Here is a 26,221-nt window from a genome sequence, read left to right on the forward strand (position 1 = left end):
TGGTGCTGGCAGAGCAGCTGGGATGGAAATATAACTGGCCTTGGAAATGCAGCTGGGACTGGTGATGCAGCTGGGGCTGGTGACACAACGTGGGGCGGCGATGCAGCCAAGGCTGGAGATGCAAACAGGGTGGGGATGCAGCTCGAGACTGGCGATGCAGCCAGGGGTGGCAATACAAGCGTGGGGACACAGCTGCGGTTGGCCACGCAACCGAGGCACCAGTGCGGCCGGGACAAGCAGTGCAACCGGGACCGGCTGTGCCTCCGGCCCTGGCGATACTGCCGGGGCTGGGGCTGGGGCCACTCCCGGGGCTGGGGCTGCTCCCGGGGCCGCTCCCGGGGCCGTTCCCGGGGCCGCTCCGGGGTCTGTTCCCGGGGCCGGGGCCGCTGCTGGGTCTGTTCCCGGGGCCGCCCCCGTTCCCGTGGCCGGGCCGCTCCCGGTGCCGGAGCGCAGCGCTCGGGGCCGGGCCGGGCTCCGCCGCCGCGGGGCGGGGCGGGGCGGGGCTCTCCCCCTGCGCTCCCCTCCCATTGGCTGCGGCGCGCCGGGCGCGGCGCCGATTGGCGGGCGGCGGCGCGTGCTCGCGGCGGGGCGGGGCGGGGCGCGGAGCCGGTGCCGGCCCGGTGCCGCCGCGCTGGAGGCCGCGGGCTCGGGGGCGGCGGGGCCGGGGCCGATGGGCTCGGGGGCGGCGGGCTCGGGGGCGGCCGGCGGGCCGGGCCATGGAGCGCCGCTCTGCCCCTGCCCGTCGCCGCCGCCGCCGCCCGCGCCGCGCTGCCCGCGGGGAACCCGCCGCCTCTCCGAAACCGGGGCCGGGGCGCGGCGGAGCGAGGGCGCGGCGGGGCGCGGGGGGCTGCGGGCCGCCGCCTCGCTGCCGCACATCGCGCGGGGCCGCGGCGAGGAGGGCGGCGGGCGGCGCAGCCCCTGCCTGCTCGTGGCGCTGCGGCCGCGGAACGTGGAGGCGGAGCGGGAGCGGTTCTTCCGCGCCAGCTTCGCCTACGACCCGCAGTTCGAGTACGCGGAGCCGGTGCCCGCCGCCGTCCTGGACAAGTACGGGGCCGCCTCCGATCGCTTCGTGGCTCAGGTGAGGCGGGGCCGGGGAAGGATGCTCGGTCCGGGAGGAGGGGGAGGAGAAAGGAGGGAGCGGTGCGAGGCTGTGGGATGTACCCTGGTGGGGCTGGCCGGGAGATGCTCCATGGTCATGGAATTCTGGAATGGTTTGGGTTAGAAAGGGTTTTAAAGACGGTCCAATTACCTCACACACCCTGCCATGGACAGTGACATCTTCCACCAGATCGGTTGCCGCAAGCCCCATCCAACATGGCCTTGAACATTTCCAGGGATGGAACAGCCACAGCTTCTCTGCACAGTCTGTGCCAGTGCTTCGTCACCTTCACAGGGAAAAATATATTCCTAATGTCCAGCTTAAAACCACCCTCAGTCAACTTAACACCATTCCCCCTGGTCCATGTGAAACCTTGCCTTCTTTCCCTCCCAACTGGTGCCCAGTCCCTCTCCCCTTAGCATGTTTTGTGTCCTGCCTTCATTACACTCACCCTGTGATTTCTTAAACCTCAGGCTTTAGTAAGCTCACCTACCTGCAGGAATGGTACCTGCTCCATGGTGACATGGGTCGTGCTGGTGCTCAGAGATGCCACGTTGGATGGGGCTTTGAGCAACCTGGTCTAGTGGAAGGTGTCCCAGCCCATGGAGGAGGATTGGAACTAAATTATCTCAAATGTCCCTTTCCACCCAAACCAGTCCGTGTTTCTATGATCAAACTGGCTCCTGCTTATGCTGGGAGCTGTGCTCCATCAGGGACACCCTGCTGGTAAGCTTTTGCACTTGTTGCTGTAGAACTAACAGCAGAGGAGCTGGAGCACATGGGTGACAGCAATGGGAAGTGTTCCTTAGCCTGAATTACCTGGTGGTTAAGTCTGGCTTGTTTTCTGGAAGGCCTAAAGGTTGTCCAGTGCAGCAGCATCCTTAAGGCATCAGCAAACATGGTCAGTAATGATATTAATTGGTGAAGACTCCACTTAAGGAGTCTGTATTATTTTAACTGTTTCCATGGCTTATACGCTACTAAAACATTTCTGAGTTGCTCTCTGCCATGGGGATGGCACTGAGAAAACAGCTCCTGGTCATTCAACAGGAGAAAAGAGGCAGGAGTATGCTTCCAGGGTGCTGTGCCCACAAACAAGTCTTTTGTGGATGCAGGAGTAGAGCTCCTGAGCTTGGAACTGGGAGCCTGGCTGTGTCCCAAAACCAGTTTGCACCTGGGAGTGAGCATCCCACCTCTAGGAAGAGCACCCTTTCTGCCGCAGGAACAAGTGAGCAGATAAAAACATCCTCTTATCCCAAATTCAGGCTGGCACACCAGAGGTGTTTCCTTGCACCTCTCAGTCAGGAGTTACTTATTCAAATAACAACATCTTCACCGATTTATTTATTGCTTTTTGAATGTTTACTTCTCCCCGCATCACTGCCCGTGTCTCTGCCTGGATTATTAGCCAGATGATTCAGGCCCTTTCTGCAAACAGCTTTCTGAGCAGTTTGTCATTCCCAGTGTGTGCCATACCTCTGCCCCAGATGAACTGGTGCCAGCCAGGCTCTCGCAGGGGAGACACTCTGACGCCTGCAAAGACCTCGCAGCTCTTGGCATCTCCCTCCTGTGTTTTATTCCCTGAGTCGTGCAGTAAAATGAGTTGCTCAGAGCTCTTTCTCCCTGTGCTTTTTCCTTTGGTGCAGTTGGCTTGCAGCAGAGTAAAAGATGAATAATTGAGATTATTTTTCTCTGGGCAGTGCTTTGAATGAATGGAATGAAGGTTTGTAACCACTGTGGATCCTGGAAGCTTTTGCAAGAGATACTAATGTTGAGTGTTTCTGCCAGTGTTTCTCCAGGTTTTCTGGTGAGGCTGGGGTGGAACAGCATTCATGGCACTGTTCCTCTGCTCTTACCCTGCAGTAACCTCCTTCCAGTCTCTTTTATTTTGGGAAGCATTTTTCGTTGGCAGCTAACTCTTAGCTATGAACTGCTTTTATTTTCAAAGACCTCCATTAATCATGGAGATTAAATAAATAAGACATTTCGCTAAGTCAGCATCCTCGGACACGAGCAGACGAACCAACACCAGCTCTCTGCTTCCAGCTGCTCTGCATCTGCTTGGGGGGTTATTTTATTTTCTTAATAGAAAACTTAAATAAGCCAGGAGGATTCTTCCAGCCCTGTGGAGGCTCATCACCCTGGAGATCACATCCCTGGTTTGCCATGTGAATATGGGTGGCACCAGCACAGAGCTGGAGGATTTGTTGTCCCACTGCATATAAGGGGTGCATGATCTGGGGATGCTCAGAACATTGAACCTGGAATCTCAGGAATTTTGCTCACCAGGACGTGCTCTGAAGGTCGGGAAGGAGCTCTCTGGTTGTCTTACTCCTGGGCACCAGCTGTGCTGGGTTTCTCTTGGCTCAGTGCTTTGGGTCCCCTGGGAGGAGAGAGAGCAAGTGGCTGACAGAGGTGGGAGGATGAAAGGTTGTTTTTCTGCAGTGGTCAGCTGAAGGTACCTTGCAGTGCTTTAAAAATGAGTCTGATTGTTCAGCAAACAAAGCAAAAAATCCCCAAAACCCCCACCCCAGTACCCCAGAAAATAAAACTGACCACAGAAAAACTGTGCACAGCTTCTCCTGGAAAGACACAGGAAGTGACTTGAGAATAAAAACCAGCTGTGAAAACTGCCCAGGGAAGGAAAACCAGGACCTTCTGCAGATAGAGGAGGTTGCTCTCCAGATGCAGGCCTAAAGCCCCTCTTAGGATCATAGAATTGTTTAGGTGGGATAAGACCCTTAAGATCAAGTCCAGCTGTTACTTAAGCACTGCCAATCCCACCACTAAACCACGTCCCCAAGTGCCACATCTACATCTTTTAAATGCCCCCAGGGATGGTGCCTCCACCTCTGCCCTGGGCAGCCTGTTTCAATGCTTGACAACCCTTTCCATAAAGAAATTTTTTCTAATATCCGACCTAAACCTCCCCTGGCACAACTTGAGCCATTTCCTCTTCTCATATGGGGTGTTGGATGATTTGAGCACCAGTACTGGTGGTGAGCACCCATCTCCTGCTCCTGGGTAACCTTAGGGACTAGGGAGGGACAACAAGTGGTCCAGGGCTGGGAAGCTTGGCAGCAGCCCAGCCAGGTTTGCAGATGCAATAAAACTGCTGGAAAAACTCCAGAACTGGTTGAAAGTCATCTGTTTTGGAATATATACTAATATAATATGAATATAATATCGAATATTCATACATTAATACATATTCCAATGACTGGAGAAAGTAATTGCTTGAAAATGTCTGCAATGGAAGCACACTTTTTGGGGAGGAAATGTGCTAATAAATGTTCATATTTTATAGATGCTCCATAAATGTTAATGTGAATAATGGAGCACGTGGTGCTTTTATTAGAAGGCTGCTGGGTGTACAGCAGGCTGGTGGTGCTGAGACGCTGTTTGAAGCAGCATCACTGCAGAGGGTGATGCACTGCTGAGCTTGGAATTCAGCCCTGGAGTAAGAAACTCTAGGAGCAAAAAGCAAGCTCAGAAGCTGGAGGTCTTTGTGGAAGCGCTGGAGTTTGCAATGAGAACTGAAAGCAAAAAAGATTGAAAATAATCATGGATTTAACCACGCTGCGACGATGCAGTTTCACTTCTGCTTTGCCCCATTTCTGCAAGAGATGCCTGCAAGGGTGACAAAAAGCAGAAGGAATATGCTATGGGTCGTGCTGATTGTGTGAAGTGTCTGTCTGTCCTGGTGGTCACCTCCAGCCAGCTCAGTCTCCTTGGTTTTTTAGGTCGTGCAAAACCACGTGGGATTTTATTGGCGTTAATCGGGGTTGCCTTCACTGAGTTGGTTGCATGTGGGATTTTGGGCTGTGTTTGTAAGCAGGGAGGTGTTTGTGCTTATGTTTGTGCTTTCTGTGTGCCACAGGCCATCAGGATCATTCGTGCTGTCCTGGAGAAGTACGGAACCTACGAGAGCTTCGAGGTGGCCACGGGCGGGCGGCTGCTGAGCAAGGGCCAGATCTGGTCTGTGATCCGAAAGTACATGCAGAAGGAAGGCTGTGTGGGAGAGGTAATCCATGTCCCTGCTTTATCACTTGTAAAACACAGCAAAATATTTATTTTCTGATAAAAAGGACTCTGATTAAGAAATGTTTTGGTTACAAAGAGGAAGCTTTTCTGCTCTGAGCAGTGGTGTCCTTTCACCTCCAGCCTCACCATACTCCAGCTTTAAGACATGAGTGCTGGTTCCCCACAAACTTCCTGTGATGTTTTCCATGTGTATCTCCCTTCTGTGGTTGAGAGAGAGGGAGCAGCTGCTGCTTGTCTGCATGGCCATGCCAGGAGCCTTTTGCTGCATGCATGAGGCATCCATTACTGTTGGGAAGTCTTCTCTTGCTGTTGGCAGTGGGAGGGCAGACTTCTCTGACAGCTGCCTTAACCCACATGTCCAAAAGCAAAGCCAGGGGAAGAGATTTCCTGGTGTCCTGCAGGACATGAAGGTTATGGTGCTTTGAAACCCCAGGCTTGGGTTTTAAGGCTGGGAAATATGTGGTTAAGATACAACAGTAGCCACATGGGATGGAGCCAAGGGAGAAGTTCAATATCTCCTAACCTGGTTTCTCTGCACTCCCTGCAGCATCCAGCATGGAGCATGCCACAGCTGCCATTAAGGAGCTTTTTTATCCCTTCTGCCAGCAAGGTGTGGGCAAAACACTTCCACCATCCTGAGTTCAAAGTCTGAGAAGTATTTCTGGACCTGGCTTTGCGTGGGTTGGCTTGCAGGGCTTCCTGGGGCTGTTGGCTGCAGGGCAGGGACTGCGCAGTGCTGGCTGGTGTGGGGGCTTCCTCACCACTGCTTCTTGGCCAGACTCTATTTCCTACCTCTGATTTTTCATCTCTGTCTCCAAAGAGGATCACTGGTGAGCATTTCTCCAAAGTATCACCTCACCCAGTGGTACCCAGTGCATTCCATGCAGGCAAAGCAGGAATGAGTGCTCCCCTGAGGTCCTTCCTGCCCAAGGACATTTCATTTCCTCCTCAACACCCTTGGTTTGCCCTGACGCCTCCTGGGGGCGTTCCTGGGATGTGGATTTGACACCTTGGTCCTCCTAAGCCTTTGCTTGGGACAGAACAGATTTCTGCGGATGTTTCCCTATAATTCATCTGCCTTTGAGTGCCCAGAACCAGTCCCAATACCCAGCCAAGCAGCTGCCAGTCTTACAGACCTGCACTTACAACTTGCTAGTTGAGCTCTATCTCTCGGGTTTGTTAATTGATTCAGTTCAGCTCCTCTCTTCTCCATTAACTGAGCCCTGGCTGGGCAGAAAGCCATTGATTTTCTTAGGTATTGGTGTACAACTGGCTTCCTTCCAGCCCCGTGTAATTGTCCCTGTGCTCAGAGCTCTTAGGACTGGACTCAATGAACCCTGTGGGTCCCTTCCAGCTCAGGACATTCTGTGATTCAAGGCTACGCAGAGTTCAGTCACTGTTTGCACATCGGTGTGGCTGTTTTATCTGGGGCCTTTGATAAGTGCTTTGGAAACAATGAAGGCATTGGTTTGTTCCTTTCTGTCCAATGGAAATTTTGCTGGATGTGTCTGGGGTAGGGAAGAGAGAAGGGTTTCACCTGCTCTTGATACAGCCATGTTGGCAGAACTTGCTCCCTGTACAACACCAAAACTTGCTGAAACTTCTGCATCACTGATAATCTCACACCCTGTCGGGGAACTGGGTGGTTTCAGGCGTGTGTCTCCCTCCCTGCACCTGTATCTCTGATTCCTGACTTTCACCATCTGTGCCCTGTCTGTTCTGCCGTGCCCTTTGCTTCCCTGGTCTGTACTAATCGTCATGGCTTGCTTAAAAGAGAAGAACCTCGTGTGGGGGTAGTGTTAGCCCAGAGCACGAGCAGCTGGTGTGTCCCTGCCCACGGGCAGTCCTGGCAGGCAGCGTGGCCAGGCTGGTGGCAGCCTCTGCAGCTGCCCCTTGTCCCCAGCACCCATCGGCAAAGGCAGGATCCCGCTTCCCGGCGCCGCAGGCAGCGCGCTCCTGGGTAAGTGCTCATGCTGGAATGAAATCTGTGCCTTCAAAAGCTGCTTTGTTGGGGTCCAGGCTGCAGATCCTGAAGCTCTTCTGCTTTTCTTCTGACTTAGGACAGACATGATGCTGCCAGAGGTTTCCATATGGATTTCAGTGGGCTCACAGCTTGCGGCAGGGAAACACCTGGCCCCACTGGTAAGTGCTGCATGGCAATCCTTGGGGTTGTGGAGTGTTGTCAGCCTAAACAGTGCTAGCTGGTGTCTCTTGGGATCCCATCCACGGCCTCCCTCTACCTCTGAGCTGCCTGCTCAGTGTCAGAGGTCCTGAGCAGTGCCAGGAGAGACAGGAAACCGTACCCCGGTGCCATGGGGACCACCAGAAGCCTTCCCTTGGTTCCTTGGGATGAGCTCTTTCTCCATCAGTGCATTCACAAATCTGAGCAAAACCATGGACCACAAGGATGCACTGGGGATGCTGCTCAGAATGAGAGAGGTCACAGAGCTGGAGAGTTGGTCCTGCTGCTCCTTGGCTGGAGTTGCAGCACTGGTTGTACCTGCCAAGCTGGAGGGTCCCAAAACAAGGCAAGTGGTGCTGCTCAGCAGGATGAGGTTTTGTAGCAGGAGGAGAGCTGCAGTGGGCAGCATAAGAAGCTGTAGTCTCTGGAAGTGCCCAGAGTCCCTTTCCATTGCTCCTGGCTGGCTGGTTCTGAACAAGGAGTCAGAGGTGAACTGACAAGGCTCAGCATTGGAGGGATTCCTTTTCACACTTTTAAGCCAGGTAAGCAGTTGCACTGTAAGTATTTTATGCTGTTTGTTTGCCCAGTGGTGGACTCTGTTAGGCTACACTTTTGGCTTTCATGATAATAATAAATCTGACTTAAAGCAAACCAATTCAGTCTCCTCTCTTTTTTTTTAGTAAGAGTTGAATTGTCATGTGGTAACACAGGCGCATGTTTTCATCCTGAAAATGTCAGTTGTGAAATAACAGGTGGTTTATAGAGTTAATAGATATGTAGGGGATTTTGATTGCTATCCTGAGGTTTTCCACTGCCAAACCTCAAATGCAAGAGCTCCCAGGGACCATCCTCTGGTGATGCTGCAGCTTTGAGTTGCTGCAGATCTGAAGTCAAGTGGTCAGAAAGTGCTGCTGGCTGGCATGTTAACTTCTGGTGAGCAGCTCTCTTGGCTCCAGCTCCTGTGATAGACAGGTTTCTCAAAATACCAGTTTTTTCTGCATGAAGATACTGAATAGCTCTGCACATGCAATGCCCATCCCTGCTGTGAGTTGTGGCCAGCCCACACGGTTCCTCCTGTGAGGGTGGACTGGCATGGAGCCATTCTCACTGCTCATGTCTTGAAGCCTCAAATGTGAGAATCTGTGGAGAAGTCCATGAAAATGGAACCAAAGCCTTGGATCCCTCAGGAGATGTTTCCTGGGGAGTGCAGAGCCATTACAAAGCTGATGCTGTTCAGAGTGGGGTTGTTTTGATGGCCAAAGTTACTGCCCCATCCCATTGCCAGTGGGATGCAGAAGGGGGACCAGGCAGGTCTCCAGAGGATGTCCATCCTGTGAGGCCACAAAAGCGTGGGGAGCCCATGGAAACGAGCCAGGGAGGTGATGCTGGAGCCAGGGGGCTGCTGCAGGAGCTGCCTGCTCCCCCCACAGTGCCTGCTCAGCTTTGCTGGCTGTAAAGAGATTGAAGGAGCTACTTCATCCGTGCATGAGATCATCTCTCTCCTCTCATTATCCCCCCCACCCCCAGTGGCTCTTGCTGTCTGTCATTCCTTTGGGGAGCTGCAGCACAGCCCAGCGATGGTGCAGCAGTGCCAAATGGTGCCGTCCGTGGTGTCGGTGGATTTTTCTGACCATCTGCCACCATCTCAGCCCCTGCTGAGAGCCAAGCCCCCGCTCACGGCCCTTGCCTCCTCCTCGTTCTGCAGGTGGTGGTGCAGCTGACCGATGACCTCCTGTCCCAGGCGGTGATGATGGTGGAGGACAGCCGGCCCACGCTGGCCATCAACCTGGCGGGAGCGCGGCAGCACTGGCTGGAGGGGATGCTGCGCCACGAGATAGGTCAGCTGGGCTGCGGGGGGCCGGGGCAGAGCTGGGGGAAGCTCTGAGCGCTCACTCCTGTCCCCTCTCCCCAGGCACCCACTACATCCGGGGGGTCAACAACACCCGCCAGCCCTGGCACAGCTCCGAGGGCCGCAAGCAGTACAGCCTGAAGCCCGCCAACCCCACGGAGGAGGGCTTGGCCAGCCTGCACAGCGTCCTGTTCCGCAAGCAGCCCTTCCTGTGGCGGGCAGCCCTGCTCTACTACACCATCGAGCGGGCCAGCCGCCTCTCCTTCTCTGCCCTCTTCCAGGACCTGGAGCAGTATGTGCAGGATGCTGGTGTCCGGTGGGAGTACTGTGTGCGGGCAAAGCGGGGCCAGACGGACACCTCACAGCCAGGTACCGCTGGGGGTGTCGATTGAGTTTTGGGAAGAATTCTTTTTACTGATTTTATATATTTTTTTTCTGTTTTTTTAAGAAAAAAGAGAGTGTGATATGTTCTGCTGCTGTGTAGGTTGAGCATCACCAGTCCTGTAGAGTGTGAGTTGGCACAGGCAGCCAGAACAGGCACAAACTCATGGTTAGAGCACAAAAAGTAGATTTATTTGCATTACCTCGCTGACTGGGGGATCCCCAGAGCAACACCCAACACCTGGGCAGAGGCACTCAAGATCAAAGGGTCACCAGCCTGCTGTTCACAAGCTTATCAAGAGTTACACCCAGGTGCAAGGTCACTTGAGCAATTTACAATCCTCCAGATCAGTATTTTGCTTTTAACCTTTTCCTCCCAACACAGCCACAGTCCCGTATCCCTCCCCGTGGGAGTGGCACAAGCTCTTGGGGAAGCAGCAGGCTAAGGAGAGGAAACATTTGGATACATTTGGATGCTTGCAGTGGCTTACCCTTTAAAAATTACTTTGGGATTACCTGGGAAGTACCCCAGTGGGGTTTGGGGCTCTGGCTGCACCCAGCTGCCTCCCCAGTGTTCACCCCTTGGGCCCCAGCCGTGTTGAGTCCTGGCACGCTCGTGGGCAGTGCCCTCATTCTGGTTATTGTGGTCAGCAAACGTTCAGGCAAGTGGAGGGTGGTGGAAGCCAGGAGCCCTCTCCCAGGCCTTTTCTGCTGTTGCAGGCTGTTTCAGTAAGGACCAGGTGTACCTGGACGGGATTCTCCGCATCCTGCGCCATCGGCAGACCATCGACTTCCCACTGCTGGCTGCGCTTGGAAAGGTAAGAGCAGGGTGAGGGTGGGGCAGGGAGCAGCTGATCCCACAATCCCATCCCACCCCAAAGCTCACACAGGCTCCCTCAATCTCATGGCTTCCCAAAAACCAGCCCTTGCCTAGCAGCCTTTCAGCTCTTTGTCTTTGCCTGCGCTCATGGATCTCTGTGTACTAGGGAAAGGCTGTGCTGGGTAGGATGCAAGGAAGGACAGGGCAATCCATAATCCTCTGTGGGAGACCTTCGGGAAGAGGCTTAACCCAGCAGGTTAAGCCTTTCTGGCCCTTGGCCACAGCAGCCCTGCTGTTACCTGTCCTTGCAGTGACCGAAAATTACCAAACCCACAAATCCTTACAAATCCCACACCCCCAGCAGCTCTCCTACTGCCTCCCCACGAGCAGCAGGGATGTTTTGACTGACCCAGGGGGGCTGCAAGGGCACCAGCTGCCCCCCCATGGCATCTGCCAGGGTTTGGGGTGGAGGGGAGTAGCCCCCATCTCCATGCTTCCTGCCAGGTGTCCTATGAAGATGTGAATCGGCTGAAGGAATTCGGGGTCCTGGAGAAGGCCCGCATCCCCCATTTCATGCAGGATCTGGAGCGGTACATGAAGCAGCTGGATCACATTGTCACCACCAACGGCCTGGACGAGGAAGAGCTGGAGCAGCTGCTGCCTGACTGAGGGGCACCCCTGAACCAGCACCCCAGGGTGTACCTGGTGCTGTTTTTTGGGTATTTATTGGGGCTGGAGCAGAGGGCAGAGCCCGAGGCGGGCGCTGTGCATGTAGCGCTGTGTAGGGTAGCGCGGCCAAGGGCCCGTGTGGTTGTGTTGATGTGTCCCCTACATTGTCCCTGTGTATTTTGGGGATGCCTGTGCTGCTCCACGTGGCTTTGGGGAGCCAGACAAGAGGGTTCAGGGAGAGTGAGGGCAGAGTTGGGGCGATGTGCTGGTCCCCCGAGTGCAGAAGGCTGTGCTGGGGGAGTTGCAATGGGGGGATTGCTGTAGGGTACCAGGAGTGCTCCCAGCACTGTGGGGGCACCTGTTTGGGGCCAGAGACAGGGCTGGGGGCTCTGGGCTGTGCCTGGCAGGGAATAAGGGCTGGGCTGCACCCACAGATTGCCCCATGAATGCCTTTTCCACTCCCTACCCCTTCCCTCATGTCCCCCACCAGCAGCAGGAAGGACTTTAATCCCCCATTACCAATCTCTGCCCAGCTCTGCACCCCAACAACAGCCACCCTGCCTGGCTTTGAGGACTCAGGGTGGGGATTGGGCTTGATGTTAGGAAAAAAAGCGTGTAATAAAGGTGATGTAATGGAAAAGACGTGTGGGCAAAAGGTTGTGGATAGCATCAAAAGCCAGGCTGGCACCACTGCGAACACCCACCGTGCCTCTTGCTGGCACAGGCAAAGCTGCATGGTCTGAGCTGGTGCGTCAGGGGCTGGAAGGGGTCATGGACTGTGACAAACAACATACTGGACAGGGACATCAGTACATCAAAGCAGGCAAAAGTAAAAACTGCCCTGTTCCTGGTCTCTAACACATGAGCTCTGGAGCAGTCATGGCACCCCTGGGAGTACCCTCTTAAGAGAAAACAAAAAACCCAAACCAAACAAACCCCACAGCTTCTTGTCTTACATCTTACTGAGCTCCTGCAAAGGTAGCACAGGCCAATCTGCGGCTCCAGAGAGCTCAGGCTCAATCCCAAAAGCTCCAAGTTTGGCTGCAAGCCCTGTTCACAGCATCCCCAGCTGCCCCTCACTCCTGATTCTGCAGGGCAGCTGCAGATTCTTCACAGGGTGCAGAGGCTGTAGCAGGCAGGGCAGCACAAACCAAGCTTGAGGAAAGGGGAGCACTTATCTCTGGGGATTCTGCTCCCCTCTAGTCCAGCTCTCCAAGAACACGCTGGCACTTTTCACAGCTCCCCTGTACAAACCCACTGCCAGCACGGTCAGTTAAGACTCTGCTCTTTAATGTACTATTTCCTCCAGCATTGCACTCCCCTACGCTGAATGCGATACAGCGCTGCTTTAAAAAGATATTTACACACATCCCAGCATCACCCCCTTGCCAGCCCAAGGAGCAGGGCCTCAGCCCGTGCTGAGACCCAACCGGGGGAAGTCTCTTGCGGCCTTTCTGTCGGAATGGCAGCAGTGACAAAGGGCAGCAGAGCTACTGCGGTGCTTCTGGATTGGTTTTGGTCGCATCCCTGATGAAATAACAGCATGGAGATGGGAGAGGGTGTTGAGCTGTCCCCAGGCAGGGCTAGAAGCGCTTCATCTGTCGGCGTTCCTGCCGCCGCTGCTTCTTCTCGTTGGGCTCCTGAGCGGCGGGCGAGGACTCGGCTGTGAACCAGGGCCCCAGGATGTTCACCCACAGGAGGTAGAGAGCACGCCCTGGAGCCTGCAAAACACACGCGGCACAAACTCAGGCACTCGGGGACAGGAGGGCTGGTCCTTCTGAGGGAGACAAAGCGGCTGGGTCAGAGGCATCTCAGGGTGCACGGAAATCAAAGGCAGTGGCAGGCACCCAAAATAAACGGCCTGGTTTCATTCCACAGCTGAGGAACGTACACAGAGCTCAGACTTCATGCACGGAAATCCCAGCATCAAGCCTGAATTACCCAGAGGGATCCAACTGTCCAGACATTCCGCTCTCCTTCCTTCAGAAAACACACCCACATTTCTTTGAATTTATGGAAAAAGCAATCCAGATGGTCTCCAGGGGACAGCTGAGCCTAGGCTGCCCTCTGCCAGGCCAGCTAGAGAGGAATTTGTGGGTGAGGACCGAAATAAGATCAAGGACTGAACTGAGATCATTTTCCATGCTCTCACAATTGCCTTCTGTACCTTTGTGGGATATCTTCAAAGCAAATGTGGGATTTTAAAACTAAATGGAGATGTTTTTTCTCCTTCTGCACAAGCAGTTTTAGCTGGAGATACATGGCAAACATATCAGGAGCAGAAAAGGTGTTAAGGGGAATGAAAGCCTGTAGCATTTAATCTACCCAAAGGCACAGTGTCCAGCAGATCCCAGCCTTGATCCATGCTGAATAGCTCAAAAAGCCAAACATGATGAAACACTGTTTGTTACAGACACAGAAAGACTCTGTGCACCAAGACAGCTTTGATCTGCCTCATGCTGCTTGTTGCCCATTCATGGGACCAGAGGGAAAGACAAAGGCCAGCCTAGTTTTTGCGTGGTTGACCCAGAGGGATCAGGACTTCTTTGTTCTTCCTTGTTCAGCCTAAATTTTAAACAAGATGTGACAAGGAGATTAAAAAACATATCAGGAAATAGTTTGGGCCTGAAACATGACACCGAAATGAAATGGATAAATAATGTCCTCCATCCTGAAGACAGGGAAAGAAAGCAACAATGCAGAGCAAGATGGAAAACAGCAGGGGCTGGGGCTTACCAAGAGCCAGAAGTACCAGACGTAGAGCGAGAAGCAGCTCAGCACTTGGACTATAGCTGTCAGCAGGATCACATCCTTGAGGTGCCTGAGGGAACAAAAGCAAAGCATTAATCTTTCATTCCAACCCCTGGCAAACACGGCAGCTCCTCTGCCAGCACAGTCTGCTCTGCCTCAGGGGAGCGACCCTGCCCAACCCAGGGACTGTCCCTGCAGCCCTGCTTTGCCACGCACAGTTATCTAGAAGAATCAAAGCAGCAAACAAACAACAGCAGCAAAATACTCTGATGAATTAAAGAGATGATCTCCCTCTGAAAAAACAACATTGAGAAAGCTGAGGAATTGCTGGGGGTTGGAAATCAGCAACAAAACCACCCCCCCACCCCCACAGCTGAAGCAGCAGCCAGCACTGCTGATTTGACACCTATAATGACATGAAGTGTAACTCCTCACGACTGGCTGTGCTGAAGGGAGCCATGAATCTTCCCCATGCCATTTCACAGGCTGACAGACACTTGGGGTCACTAAAGGACAAGCACAGCACAAGCTGAGCTACAGCAACAGACGGCTCCTCCTCCCCTCCTGCGTATCTGACTCCAGCTCTTCAGTGCCAGCCTGAGGCAGAGCTGAGAGCAGCCAAGGAGAGGAATAAGCTGCCCACACCTCAACCAGCACCCTCGGGGGATCTGACACCCAGCAGAGGTAAACAAGTATTAGTTTTTCAACACAAGCCTCAGGGAGTGCCGTGAAGGTTTAGAAAAGAGGCCAACTCTCACTCTGGTTAAATCATCATCTGCTGGAGTAAAAAACCCTTGAGTCACATCCAAGAATGGAAACAAGAAAACCAAGGGTATGGCATAAACAAGATCGACTCAAGACACTGCAGAATCCACCAGCAGCAGCTCTAGCACAAGACACTGAGGGTTCAGTGACCTCTGGCATTACCAGAGGCCACAGAGGGGTGAAGGCAGAGCTCCCACCAAATCCAGCTCTCTCAGAGACCATGAAGATGGGCCTTCCCCAGCTCCAGAGCAACACAAAGCATCCATTTCAGCAACAGACAGCACTCTGTTGAGAGAAATGCCATGAAATCCACAGTGTTCCAGAAGCAGCTCCAAAGGAGCAGCATTAATCAGCTGCAGCACGCTTAGCTAAGAGGCTGGAAATATCCACTGCTTTCTGAAATACCTGCTAGCCTAGGGTGGTTCCCTGATCCCCAGAGAGGTAATGCAGAGGTACAGGGTAAGGATGGGAACTTCAGCTCTGAAGGTTTTGTTTTTAGAGCTCTGCCTCCCCTGTGTTTTGCATAGCCCATTACTCAGATAAGCATTAATTCATTTTAATGTGTGATAAACTCCACCCCAAATGCTCAGGCAGAAAAACCTCTGTGCCTCAGTAGCAAGGGAAGTGCATCTGCACCCAGGACTGCAGCAGTGGCCGTGCCTGTCACCTTTTCACAGCAGGTGCTGGGATTCCTGTGCTATCTCCTGACAGTCACCTCCCCTGACAGCACCACCACACACACACAGAGGGCAGTTATCAGGCACTCTGCCTCAGTGCCTTGCACAACTCCAAGAGGCACCTCCCACAGTCAGGGGCACACCCCAAATATCAAAGTTCTGTATTTTCCCTCTTTGACTATCCCACATTGTTTCACTAAAAAGGTATTCAAAACATTTTGCAATTCCACTCTGGAGAGCCAAACCAGTGTAAAATGGGAGCAAAACTCTTGGCTGACCAGCAGGGAAATGAAGTCACTATAGGAAGAAGAGGGGGTAAAGCACCCAGCTCATAGGTCACAACCCCTCTCCTCCTGGCCACCTCATCCCTCTCTGAGTCTCTTACACCAGACATCTGAGTCACCCTGCTGCAGGCAGAAAAGGTACCATTCCACCAACCCAGACACAAGATGAGAGCTCATCCTGTGCAGAGACAGCAGGTTCTGTACCCCACTGCCTGCTGATAACACCCCCAGGCAAAAATCAAAACTCACGTTAATAAAACTATACACATCAATATATGACCCTGACAGCCTGAGAACAGCTGATGCAACACAGAGGGCTCAGCTGCAATCAAGGCCCCAGTGTGCTTCTTCAAAAGCCTGGCAGCATGGGAAAGACAGAGGTAAAGCTGGAACCGTAGCCCAAAAACATGGGAGGAAGGAGCCAAGGACCCCAGCACTTCGCTGAGCACACACTGAAGATCCCCAGCAGAGGCTGGACCTGGGCAGAGGCTGAGGGCAGGGGAGACAAAGAGCAAAGCCTGATACATCCACAACCACCTGGCAGTTTTCTGCAACTAGTTTGAAGCTTACTGTTGGAGAACATGTAAATCTAGAGGTATTTCTGCTGTACCAGCACTGCTGTCTCTTTAGTTTATTTAGCAGCTTTGCAGGAATTACTGTTGTGTTTCCTGTAATACTGTGGCATTCCTTCACCAAGGAAAAGACACTTACAGTGGCACCAAGAGCACTGGACAGGCAGAGACTCAGTGGTGTCTGCAGAGGGACATGAAGAATGCACAAGCATGGGGCACAGAAATTGCTGAGGAGGTGACAGGAACTGGCTGAGACAGAGGCAGGAATTTTTAGTGCATAGAGCATTACAAGACACGGCCAGTTTGCAGCCAGGATGGTGTAACTGGCAGCAAAACCTTTCTGCTCTGTCAAGCATTACCTGCTGTGCTGGTTTAAAAAGAAAATACCTATCACTGTGTGCTGTAGCAGTGTATGTCAACTGAAAGATGATTGTGAACTACTCCTGCTGAACTCTTTGTGATCTCTTACCTCTACAGCTCAGCCCTATGGACAGTAACCGACACACCGATGTCGTGGCTCCTGACTGGAGCACACCAAGCCAAGTGTTCAGGCAATAAGGACAGTTAAGGTACACTGAGAAAAAACGGCTCCAAACTTCCAGCTCCCCTCATGCCCATGCCAGTGGGCAAGGTGAGGAGGGAGCTGAGGCCCAGCCTTCTCCTCAGGAGCCTCTCCTGGCTCTGTGTGCACGCTCAGGCAGCAGGTCCTGCTCACCTGGACTCGTGCGGGTGTGGACACTCACTCTGCCATCCCCTGCTCCATATTCAGGTCAATTCCCCCGTCGGCAAGGCTGCCATCGTCTGTGAAAGACGGCTTTGCCATGGAGTTCATGGACCGGTAGCTGGTGCCGTAGACCACCAAGCTGAAGATGAACGCGACCTGCAACAGGGAAGCCGCTGTCAGCTGCGACGGCCACGACCCCGGGGCCGGGGGCCACGAACGAGCCCCAGCCCGGTGCCCCCGCCGGGGCAAAAGACGGTGCCCGGCGCTCACCCACGTCCAGGCGGAGGCGGCGGAGTAGAAGATGACCAGGTTCACTACGGCGTACAGGGCCTGCGGAGAGAGCACGGCACGGCTTTCCTCGTCTGCCCGCTCCCGCCCCGGCCCCGCGCCCCGCCGGCCCTCCCGGCCGCACTCACGGAGGCTCCCAGGATGATGCGGAGGTAGAAGCGCAGCGTCTCCCGGTTCTCCTCGAAGATCTGCTTCTTGCCCTTGGTGCCCGCCTTCCCCTTGGGCTGCGGAGCCAAGAGAGGCGGTCAGCGTCTCCCCGGAGTCCCGGGCCCCGCAACCCCGGCCCCGCACTCACCGCCATGGCCGCGCCGGCTCCGCGCTCCGCTTCCCGCGGACGTGACGCGACGGAAGCGGCGGGACACAGCCCCGAACGGGCGGGACACAGCCCCGAGCGGGCGGGACAGAACCCCGAGCGGGCGGGACACAGCCCCGAGCGGGCGGGACACAGCCCCGAGCGGGCGGGACAGAACCGGAGCCGGGCGGGACACAACCCCGGGCGGGCGGGACAGAGCCCCGAAGAGGGCGGGACAGAGCCCCGGGGCCGGGCGGGCTGGGCCCTCCTCGGGCCGGGAGGGGACGGCCGTAGCCCCGGGTCCTCCCACGGAATCGCAGAATAGCGAGGCTGGAAAGGGTCAGTTGGTCCAACCTCCCTGCTCAAGTGGGGTCTTCCCAGAAGTGGTTTTTGGTATCTCCAGTGAGGGAGACGCCACACCCTATCTGGACAAGCGAACTGGGAAGAACGTCACTGTGTTAGTAAGAACGCAAAGGAACAGAAAGATTGCCCAGCATGGCACTGGGACCATCCATAGTGATCCCAACCATCCTGAGCTGGAAATGGCCTTAGCTGTAGTCTTAGCTGGAGGGAGCTTGACTCTGAGCCTGCACCTCAACACCAGGAACAAGATCTGGCCAGCCATCCTCCCAGCTCCTTCATGCACAGCTCCCACAGTGCTGCCATCCCAGCCTTACCCGCTCTGGCCCCTTTTGACCCTCAGTCACCCTGAGCCTTCCCCAAACCTTTGGAAAAGACACGGCTCCGAGTTCTCCACAAGTGTTTATTGTCCCAATACACAGGGGACAGAGGCACGGTTGGATCCCCACCGACCTGTGGCTGTTTGCACAGCACCCTTGGGAGAAGCTGCAGGCACGAGGAGGTGCAGGGCCCTGGGGTGGGGCTGTGGGGCCGGGGAGGAGGTAGCTTGTGGTGCAGTAGTGCAGCAGCATGGCTGAAGTGTGCAGGTATCTATCTGCCCCAGGTGGGGAAGGCACCAGAACTGGCACGATGGGCACACCAGGGTCTGCTCCTCACACCAGGCCCAGCTGAATGGTGCTGGGAAAAACGGGCTTGTACCCTAATCACCCCCATTCCAGCACAGTGCAGAGGGCTCAGCAAATACACCTTTCAGTGCAGGAGGGACCTGGCAGGGCAGGCACATCGTGCCCTGGAGATGCCATCTGCTTGACAAACTTAATGGAAAGGTGTGTTCCATCCTCTTTCTAACCACTTTGTTGTCCAGAAAGGATCCCCTACACTGATGGCGAAAGTGAGGCAGTGCAGATTCGTACCTTTGTAGTGTAACTCCCCCTCCAGCTATCCCAGGGCTGCCTGTACCTTTATTCCAGTCCACATCCTTGCCCTCTCTGCCCAAAGCCTGACTGCAGTGTGGGGAATCAGTGCCACCACAGAGGGGTTTGACTGCCTGTATTTCATCTCACCTCCCCATGGCAGGGGGGCAGAGCAGCCAGCTCACCCCTCTGGAACAGGAGGCTAATGCTTGGTGGCTCATTCCATGGTCTTGCAGGAGGCAGGACACAGGCAGGGAAGGGTGGAACACCCAAGGCCCCAGCCAGCACCTGGCCTGTCCCTTTGGGCCAGAGATGAGACACAGAACCTGGAGATGGGGGGCTTGATTTTGAGGGCCATAGAGGGTGGGGACAGGGAACAGGGAGGAACTCACTGCTCTGCATGGCTAAAGTCATAGCAGAAATTTAGGTTGCTGGGAGGCTTTGGGATGGGAGGGGGGTCGTCAGGAATGCTGATGTTCTCCAGGTCCAGGAGTCGCAGCTTGAGCTCCATGGACAGCAGGACATCGAGGTCTGTCTGTGTTCGCTCACTTGTCATCTCCTTGCCCAAAAGCACATTCAGCCCATCCGTCCAGAGGCAGAACTGGGGAAGCAGAGCATGGGCACCTCTGGCACTAGCCCTGGGCCGCCAGAGAGCCCATCTCTCCCCTCTGTGGCTTCAACCCCCCAGGGACACACACAGCTCCTCCCCTGACTGCTGTGCCCTGGCAGAGACATCTTGGGCACTGTGTGCACCCCAGGGGACCCTGGAGCTCACCTCGTACCGGGTGGGGGCAATGAAGTTGAGGCAGTATTCCTCCACATCGTGCACAATAGAGAAGGCCAGCTCCAGGACATCCTGCAGGGACAGCATAGGGCTAGCTGGCTTCTCAGCCGGACTCCTCCCAGCCCTGGTGGGGTTCAGAGCAGGAGCTGCACCCAGCCTCCTCCTCTGCACTCCAGGAGACTCAAGAGGTCTCTGTCCATGAAACCACACAACCTGCCACCATCCACCCACTCCCAAAATCCATCCCCAGCTAGACAGGATAGGGTGTGAGGTGCTGACCTTGTTCTGCTTCCCAGAGCTCTTCTCCTTTGTGTGTGGACACTCCTTCCCCACCAGCAGCATCTTCATATCTGCCACAGGAACTGTGGCAAGTGGAGGAGCTGTGAGTTCCTTCTCCCTCTTCCCATCCTTCTCCCCCTCCTTCAGGTCCCCCATGTGCAGAGCCCAGTACAACCCAAATGTGGGCACTCACAGCCATCCACAGCTTGGGGTGGGGGGCTCAAGCCACTCTGCAGCACCCTTTGGGAAGCCAGTCTGCCCCAGCCTGAACTCCCACAGCTCCCAGTCCCACAATACCAGCAGACACTGGGACAGGCATGTAGCAGCCAAGCAGAGGGGCAATTCCCACCTTAAGGCAGTCTTAAACTGGAGGTTATCAAAGGGCTCCCCTCCCTCCTTCCCACCCTCTCTCTCCATCACCTACTTTTCTCTGTCAGGTTCTCGATGGGGGGAGACTGCACCCCCTCCTCCACGTCCCCATAGTGCAGCACCTTGTGGTTGGGGGACAGGCGGCAGTACCACAGCTTGTCTGCAGCAGAAGAGCCATGAGAAATTCTCAGCCTCCCCTTCCAGATTTGTCCTTCCCAAGGGGCATGGAGCTGCCCCCTTATCAGCACTCCCCATTTCTCCCAGCCCCTGGGACAGCCCATACCAGCTGTCCAGGGAGTTGGGCATTCTACTCCCTTAGATCAACTGGTACTTCCCCAGTGGCAGGGGACATGGGAATAAGCCTCTGCCCCCTGCCAGCCCCCCTACCCTGGAGCAGGGTTCTGGCACCCACCCTGCCTGCGGCGGCTGCTGATCTTGCGGAAGAGGGTTCCCTCACAGAGGTGCAGCAGGCGCTGCTGTCGGATCAGCTCCAGGAGCTCCGGCTTCAGCTTCTCCCGCAGCTCCCTGGGGTGAGAGGGTGAGAGCCAGCAGAAGAGGAGCACAGCCATTTCAACAGGCGCTCGCTGACCTCCCAGCCCGATAGCACTGTCCCTGCCTCAGGCCCCATCACAGCCCCCCTCCCTGCCCACAGCCCACTCACAGCACAGGCACGGCCAGCGTCTCCTCCTGGTGCAGCCGCTCCGTCTGCCGCAGCTTCAAGATCTCGCTGTAGTTCAGTGCATTCACTCTGGTCTTGAATAGCTCCAGGGACGTGGGCTTGAGGGACAGGGTCCTGGTGATCTGCTCCCGCACCACCTGCATCACCTGCCAGGCCCAGGACATCAACTTTGGCAACACTCCCCAAATCCCTGAATTTGTACTCCCATCCAGGGAAGAAGCATCCCCCCCATACCTTGTCAAAGTCTTCCTGCGTTGCTCTCATCTCCTTCCAGGTCTTGTTCACCAGCTGGATGCAGATGCAGAACAGCTCTTCAAAGAAATGATCCTGCCCGAAGAACATAGGGTAAAAGGCCTGAGCCGTCTCCGAGCCTGTGGTGAGAAGGACAGATGAAGCCAGACTCCCCAGTTTTTCCAGGGGATTTCAGTGTCCAGGGAAACCTGGGTATTTCCCAGTCCTACAGCCCCTTCCCATGCTGTCAGCCATGCCAGAGCCTGGTGGCCACATGGATGCAGTCCCCTGCCCTGGCAGCTTGTTCCCCAAGCAGCAAGGCAGGGAGAAGGACAAGTTTGGGCACACGTACATGGCTCTCCAATGTGCAGGATCTCGCAGAGGATCAGGGTGAGCTGGATGCTGCTTCGAGCAAAGGGACATTCGTGTTTGTCTTCCCGGCTGCTGTTCTCGAGGATAAACTGGAGAAGAGGGCCATAACCTCATGTTACATGGATTTGGAGGGCTGCCCCAATAGTGGGTGTCAGACTTGCCATGCTACTCCTGTATTCCTAGCCAATCTGTCCCCCAATAGGTGAAGCCATCTCTAACACAAATGACCCACTCTTCCCAAAATCCAGCCCCAGCCTCCTCCTTCCCTTGTGACAGTGTAGGAGCTGGTCACAGGCACTGCAGGCTGGACATGGGTCATACCCTGCTGGTTTTGCCCAAACTGCCCCAGTTTGCTCAAGGCCTGGAAACCAAGCTGTGAGCAAACCCTTAAAAATTATGGGGACCCTTCAGAGGCACTGGCCTCAAATGGCTTCTCCTACCCACAGGAAAGACTCATCTCCCTCTGAAACAGAGCAACAGTAGGACACTTGCCTGGGTGTGTCCAAGGACAGATCACAAGGGAAGGAAAAAAAGATGGAGATCCACCAGCACTTCTCCACCAGGGAGTTCCCTGGGAAAGCACTGCACCTACCCTGCTGTAGGCATTAGGGGTGTTCCTGGAGAAATACACCATGTTGTCCAGGGCAAGGAGTCCTGGTGGGGCACGGCGGAGATCCTCTGCTGGGTTGCTGTTGTTCTAGGAGGACACAAAGGATGCAATTGAGCAGCAGCTGCTTTGTTCCTCAAGCAGCAGTGTCTTCCCAACACAGCCATGGGGTTTGCCTTTGAGTCCCAGCACTCCACAGCACTTGCTGTTGAGAAGTGCCAAGGGAGCAGAAGGGAGGTACTGCATGGTGGTCCCTCAGCATCAACAGGGACACCTGGCTTAAGGGTGCTATCAGAAGGTGCCACCAAGGCCATGTGGTGGAGCCAGCGTGGGGCCCAGGAGGGGATGCAGGGGGGACACACCATGAAGCCCAGCTTGCGGAATTCCTTGGCACACAGGGACCGCCGGCGCTCGGTGCTGAAGGTGCCAGCAGGCGCCTCGCTCTCCGACTCAAAAGCAGTCTGGCGCAGGGACTGGAGGAGATCCCGCTGCTCCTGGAGGGACAGCGGAGAGGAGGGGATGCCAGTGAGCCCCACAGAAGCAGGTTCTCCCAGGGCAAACCCAAATGTGTTGGGTTCACCCCAATGTGAGCTACTTCCACAGGTGGAAGAGACCAAGTGCAGACTTGCAAGGAGAGTACTCCCAGACCTGTGAGTAGGGATCCATGGACATTTTCATGCGATGCTCACACAAGTTGAGGCTGACAGACTGCAGCACGTAAAGATAATGGGCCATCTCATCCCCCAGTGGCTCGGAGCTGTGGATAATGTTCTACAGGAGATCATGAGACAGAAGGCTCCCCCATTCTGCTGCTTCCAGTCCAGGCACAGGACCCAACAACCAAATCCCAGCAGGTGCTGCTGCTCAAAGGGGTGTTGGGAAGTGGGAAGCTCCCCTTGGTGTTGGGCAAGATCCATGTGCACTGAACTGCAGGCAGATGGGGGTGCAACCCTGGGCACGTGCATGCCAGCAGAGCAGCACCCACAGGCACTCTCAAGGAAAGGGTATGGGGCACACAAACAACCCAGCCAAGCATGGTCACCAAAGGTTGGGGCTCAGGGGACAGGGCCTGGGGAGAAAGGACAGAGAATGAAGTACAGAGCAGACCCTTGCACAACCCCAGCTCCTCACCTTGTGGATAAACTGCCTGATGTTCTTCTCCCTCAGGTAGTCCATCATATCCTAGGAAAAAAAAAGGCTGTGAGACATTCCCCAGCTCAGCACACCACCATTTCCCCCAAAAAAGGGAGGAGGCAGAGTGAGGACATAGACTTTAAACATCTCTGGGCACTTCTTGCAGCTCTGCCATCCCAAAGAGCACAAACCCCACAGCAGAGGAGCCAGCTGCCCAAGGTCCCATCACGGGGGGGGCCCACCCTGAGAGCTCAGATGTGCCAGGGGCTGGGTCATTACAATCACTGTGCCACCACCAACTGTGATACTTCTGTCATTTGAGACAAGAAGTCCTGACAGCTGAGGGCTCTCAGCAGAGCACCCCAGCGACAGAGGCACTGTGGTGCCTGACTCTGCCATGGTGCCCTCACCCGCCGCTCGGCGTCGGTGGCGCTCAGCAGCAGCGCAATGAGCAGAGCCATCGCCTTCAGCTGCAGCTGGGCATTTGTCCTGTGGGAGGAAGAGCAGGAGGAGGTGAGAGTCACCAGCTCTGAGGAGGGGGGTGGATGGTGCTCTGGCCTCTCCACTTACACCTGCAGGTGGGTGAGAAGGCGGTCCAACGTCACTTCTTTTTTGACCACCTCAAAGAGGAGGCGACTGGTAGGCACCATATTCTCCAAGATAGACAAGGAGAGCTGCTGGATAGATGCATCCACTGCATTCATGTTGACGTAACTCACGATCTATGAGACACAAAACCATCTGTCAATGGCAGGCTGAGCCTGGAGCACAAGGATAACAAGGGATCCCACAGGCACAAACTGTGGACATTGGAGAAAACTCTTACTTTCTTGATGAAGACTGTACTAAGATTTTCCCAGGAAACAAAATCATGCTCCATCAGCTCTGTGAAGGCTTTGAGGGTATGAGCCAGCATCTCCCCTGTACTGGAGGGACAGATGAACAAATACAGTAAGGATGGCTCCAGATACCCCGCTCCCATCCTATGGTGGTGTCTCTGCAGTTGAATATTGGTGGGCATGTTAGAAACAGCTAGAGAAGAGAGCAGTGAGCAGGAGAAAGGAAAGAGACTGTTGGGTAAGAAAACAGACTCTCACTTAGTCATCCCAGGAAGTCAACTTGCCCAGGAAGTCAAGGCAGGGGAAGTTCAGTGTTGGAAGCTGCATCACCATGGTACAAAGATCACTGCAGATAAGCCTCAGGAAAGCCGACCCAGCCCATATCCCTCCCTCTACTTCCAAGAAACGTGCTCTATTGCCTGGTTCCACATTCTCTGTGTGACAGGAGCTCAGAGCAGCTGCACCATCACATCCTGAAAGAGTCACACAGGCAGTGGTATTTGGCAACCAGGGTTTTCTCAAGCTCCCTGCAAAACTCTTGGAAGCTAAAACCTCAGGACAGAGGGAACATTCAGGGTGGCAGGAATGAGAAGCAGCACTGGAGGCCAGGATGATAACAGGAGGTTTCCTGGTAGCAAGCCCCATGAGGCTACAAGATAACCCAGCCAAAAAAGGGATGGAAGGTTCAAGTCTGGGCACATTCACAAGGAGTCAGGACTGCATATCTGTGGGGACCATCCCCTGGCTGCCAGCATGCAGGGACACAGCCACAGTACAGGCATCAACAAGTCAGGAACACAGAGTCCACTCCAACACCCAGCTTGGAGCTCATGCAGCATTAGCAAGGGAGAAGAAAAGTCCAGGACTGCAAGTAAAGTCCTGTCCTGATACTAACTCGTTCCCTTCTTCTACAATAGAGTAGATTTGCTTCAAGCCATTCCTGCTGATGAACTCTTGAGCAAAGGTAATGTCCTGGGAGAGGCTCGCAAGCTTCTTCAGTGAGTCAGTCTTCACATCCACGTTCTTGCTCTGGATCCCGATATACAACTGCTCTGCTTCTTGGTCCTACCAGGAAGGAAAGAATCAACCCAAAGGGCTCATTGAAAGACAGCGAGAAGGTTGAAGGTGGCTGTAAGAGCTGAAGTGCAAGTTTTGGAAGGAGCCTCAGGCTAGAACAGCCCCAGTAAGGAGCTGGACCAAGAAACAAAGCCACCAGAGACCAGGTGGAGCTGAGGATGAAGGTCAAACTGGCATGACACCAAGAACACCTGATGAGTTGGCCCCTATGTCCAAAGCATTTCAACATTATTTAGTTTCTCTTCAAACTCCCCCAAGCTCTGCCAAGGGAAAATGAAGGCTGAGACATGTCTGTGTTATTTCTGCTGGGTCTGAGGCACAGAGAAGAGCCATCATGAGCTCAAGTCACGGAGGCAGTCGGAGGCAGAGGGCTCGGAGCACCCCACTGCAGGGGCACGGAGCACCAGAGCACCCAGCGGAGGAGGCAGGGGGGCAGAGGGATGTACCGGGGAGGTGGTCAGCCGTAAGATGCTCCCGTTCTTAATGTCCCTGCGGTTCTGAAAGGAGAAAAGGAGCCGGTGAGCCGGTGGGCGCTGCAGCGGCGGGGCCGGGGGGCCGGGGGGTGTCTCACCGACTCGGTGATGTAGGTCTGCCGCCCGTCCGCGTACTGCAGGGCGTAGCGCTCGGCGTTGGGCAGGCTCCACCTGCGGCCACGGGCGGCCGGTCACAGCCCCGTTCGGCTGGTGCCGGCAGCCAGCGGGTCACCGCAGCCCGGACAGGGGCTGTCACGACTCGCAGGCAGCGAGCGCGGTACTCACGCATCACAGACGTCCTTGAGCACCGAGGCGAGCGGCTTGGTCTGCGAGAGGGAGGCCGGCCGTGAGGCGGGGTGGGGGGCGCGGGGAGGGGTGCGGGGGGGCCGGGCAGTACCTGCTGGAGCTCGATGAGTTGCGGGATGGCTCCCACCATCTGGATGGCGATCTTCACCACGTCCTTGGGCGGCGGCATGGCTCCCGCGGCGGCTCCGGCAGTTCCGGGTTGTTGCCGCCGCCGCCTCCCCTCACGAAGGGCCCGGCCGCCGCACCGAGGCCTGGTGCCACCACCCCAGCCCCGGGCAGGCCCGGCCCCCTCACCTGAGCTGACGCGGGTGTGGCAGGACCCACCTCCGGCAGCAGGACAGGGCCTCCTGCTGGGAAAGGAACCCCATCCCCTGGGCTAGGGCAGAGAGGAGGCACAGGC

The 26,221-nt window shown here is 55.3% G+C and overlaps 3 protein-coding genes across 3 annotated transcripts; 1 reads left to right on the forward strand and 2 right to left on the reverse strand.

The window, feature by feature from the left end:
- Positions 1-597: 597 nt before the first annotated feature.
- Positions 598-11,684, forward strand: KIAA0895L (KIAA0895 like). The gene is made up of 6 exons (XM_038147688.1): positions 598-1,078; positions 4,980-5,123; positions 9,031-9,163; positions 9,238-9,543; positions 10,276-10,373; positions 10,880-11,684. The coding sequence occupies exons 1-6, from the start codon at positions 671-673 to the stop codon at positions 11,042-11,044; spliced, it is 1,254 nt and encodes a 417-aa protein (XP_038003616.1). The 5' UTR covers positions 598-670; the 3' UTR covers positions 11,045-11,684.
- Positions 11,685-12,312: 628 nt separating this feature from the next.
- On the reverse strand, positions 12,313-17,465 carry TMEM208 (transmembrane protein 208). Its single transcript, XM_038147690.1, has 6 exons — positions 17,401-17,465; positions 17,234-17,329; positions 17,088-17,147; positions 16,837-16,973; positions 13,781-13,865; positions 12,313-12,765 (listed from the first exon to the last, which is right to left on the reverse strand). Exons 1-6 carry the CDS (start codon positions 17,404-17,406, stop codon positions 12,628-12,630), a joined length of 522 nt encoding a protein of 173 aa, XP_038003618.1. The 5' UTR covers positions 17,407-17,465; the 3' UTR covers positions 12,313-12,627.
- A 675-nt stretch (positions 17,466-18,140) lies between these two features.
- On the reverse strand, positions 18,141-26,137 carry ELMO3 (engulfment and cell motility 3). Its single transcript, XM_038147695.1, has 19 exons — positions 25,913-26,137; positions 25,801-25,841; positions 25,614-25,686; positions 25,489-25,539; positions 24,861-25,030; positions 23,953-24,052; positions 23,697-23,848; positions 23,537-23,615; positions 23,124-23,174; positions 22,641-22,763; positions 22,355-22,486; positions 21,978-22,082; positions 21,366-21,474; positions 21,017-21,153; positions 20,765-20,928; positions 20,516-20,628; positions 20,159-20,263; positions 19,735-19,817; positions 18,141-19,527 (listed from the first exon to the last, which is right to left on the reverse strand). The coding sequence occupies exons 1-19, from the start codon at positions 25,988-25,990 to the stop codon at positions 19,348-19,350; spliced, it is 2,046 nt and encodes a 681-aa protein (XP_038003623.1). The 5' UTR covers positions 25,991-26,137; the 3' UTR covers positions 18,141-19,347.
- Positions 26,138-26,221: the final 84 nt, after the last annotated feature.

Source organism: Motacilla alba, chromosome 11, assembly GCF_015832195.1.
Source record: "Motacilla alba alba isolate MOTALB_02 chromosome 11, Motacilla_alba_V1.0_pri, whole genome shotgun sequence".
NCBI classification, from domain to species: Eukaryota; Metazoa; Chordata; class Aves; order Passeriformes; family Motacillidae; genus Motacilla; species Motacilla alba.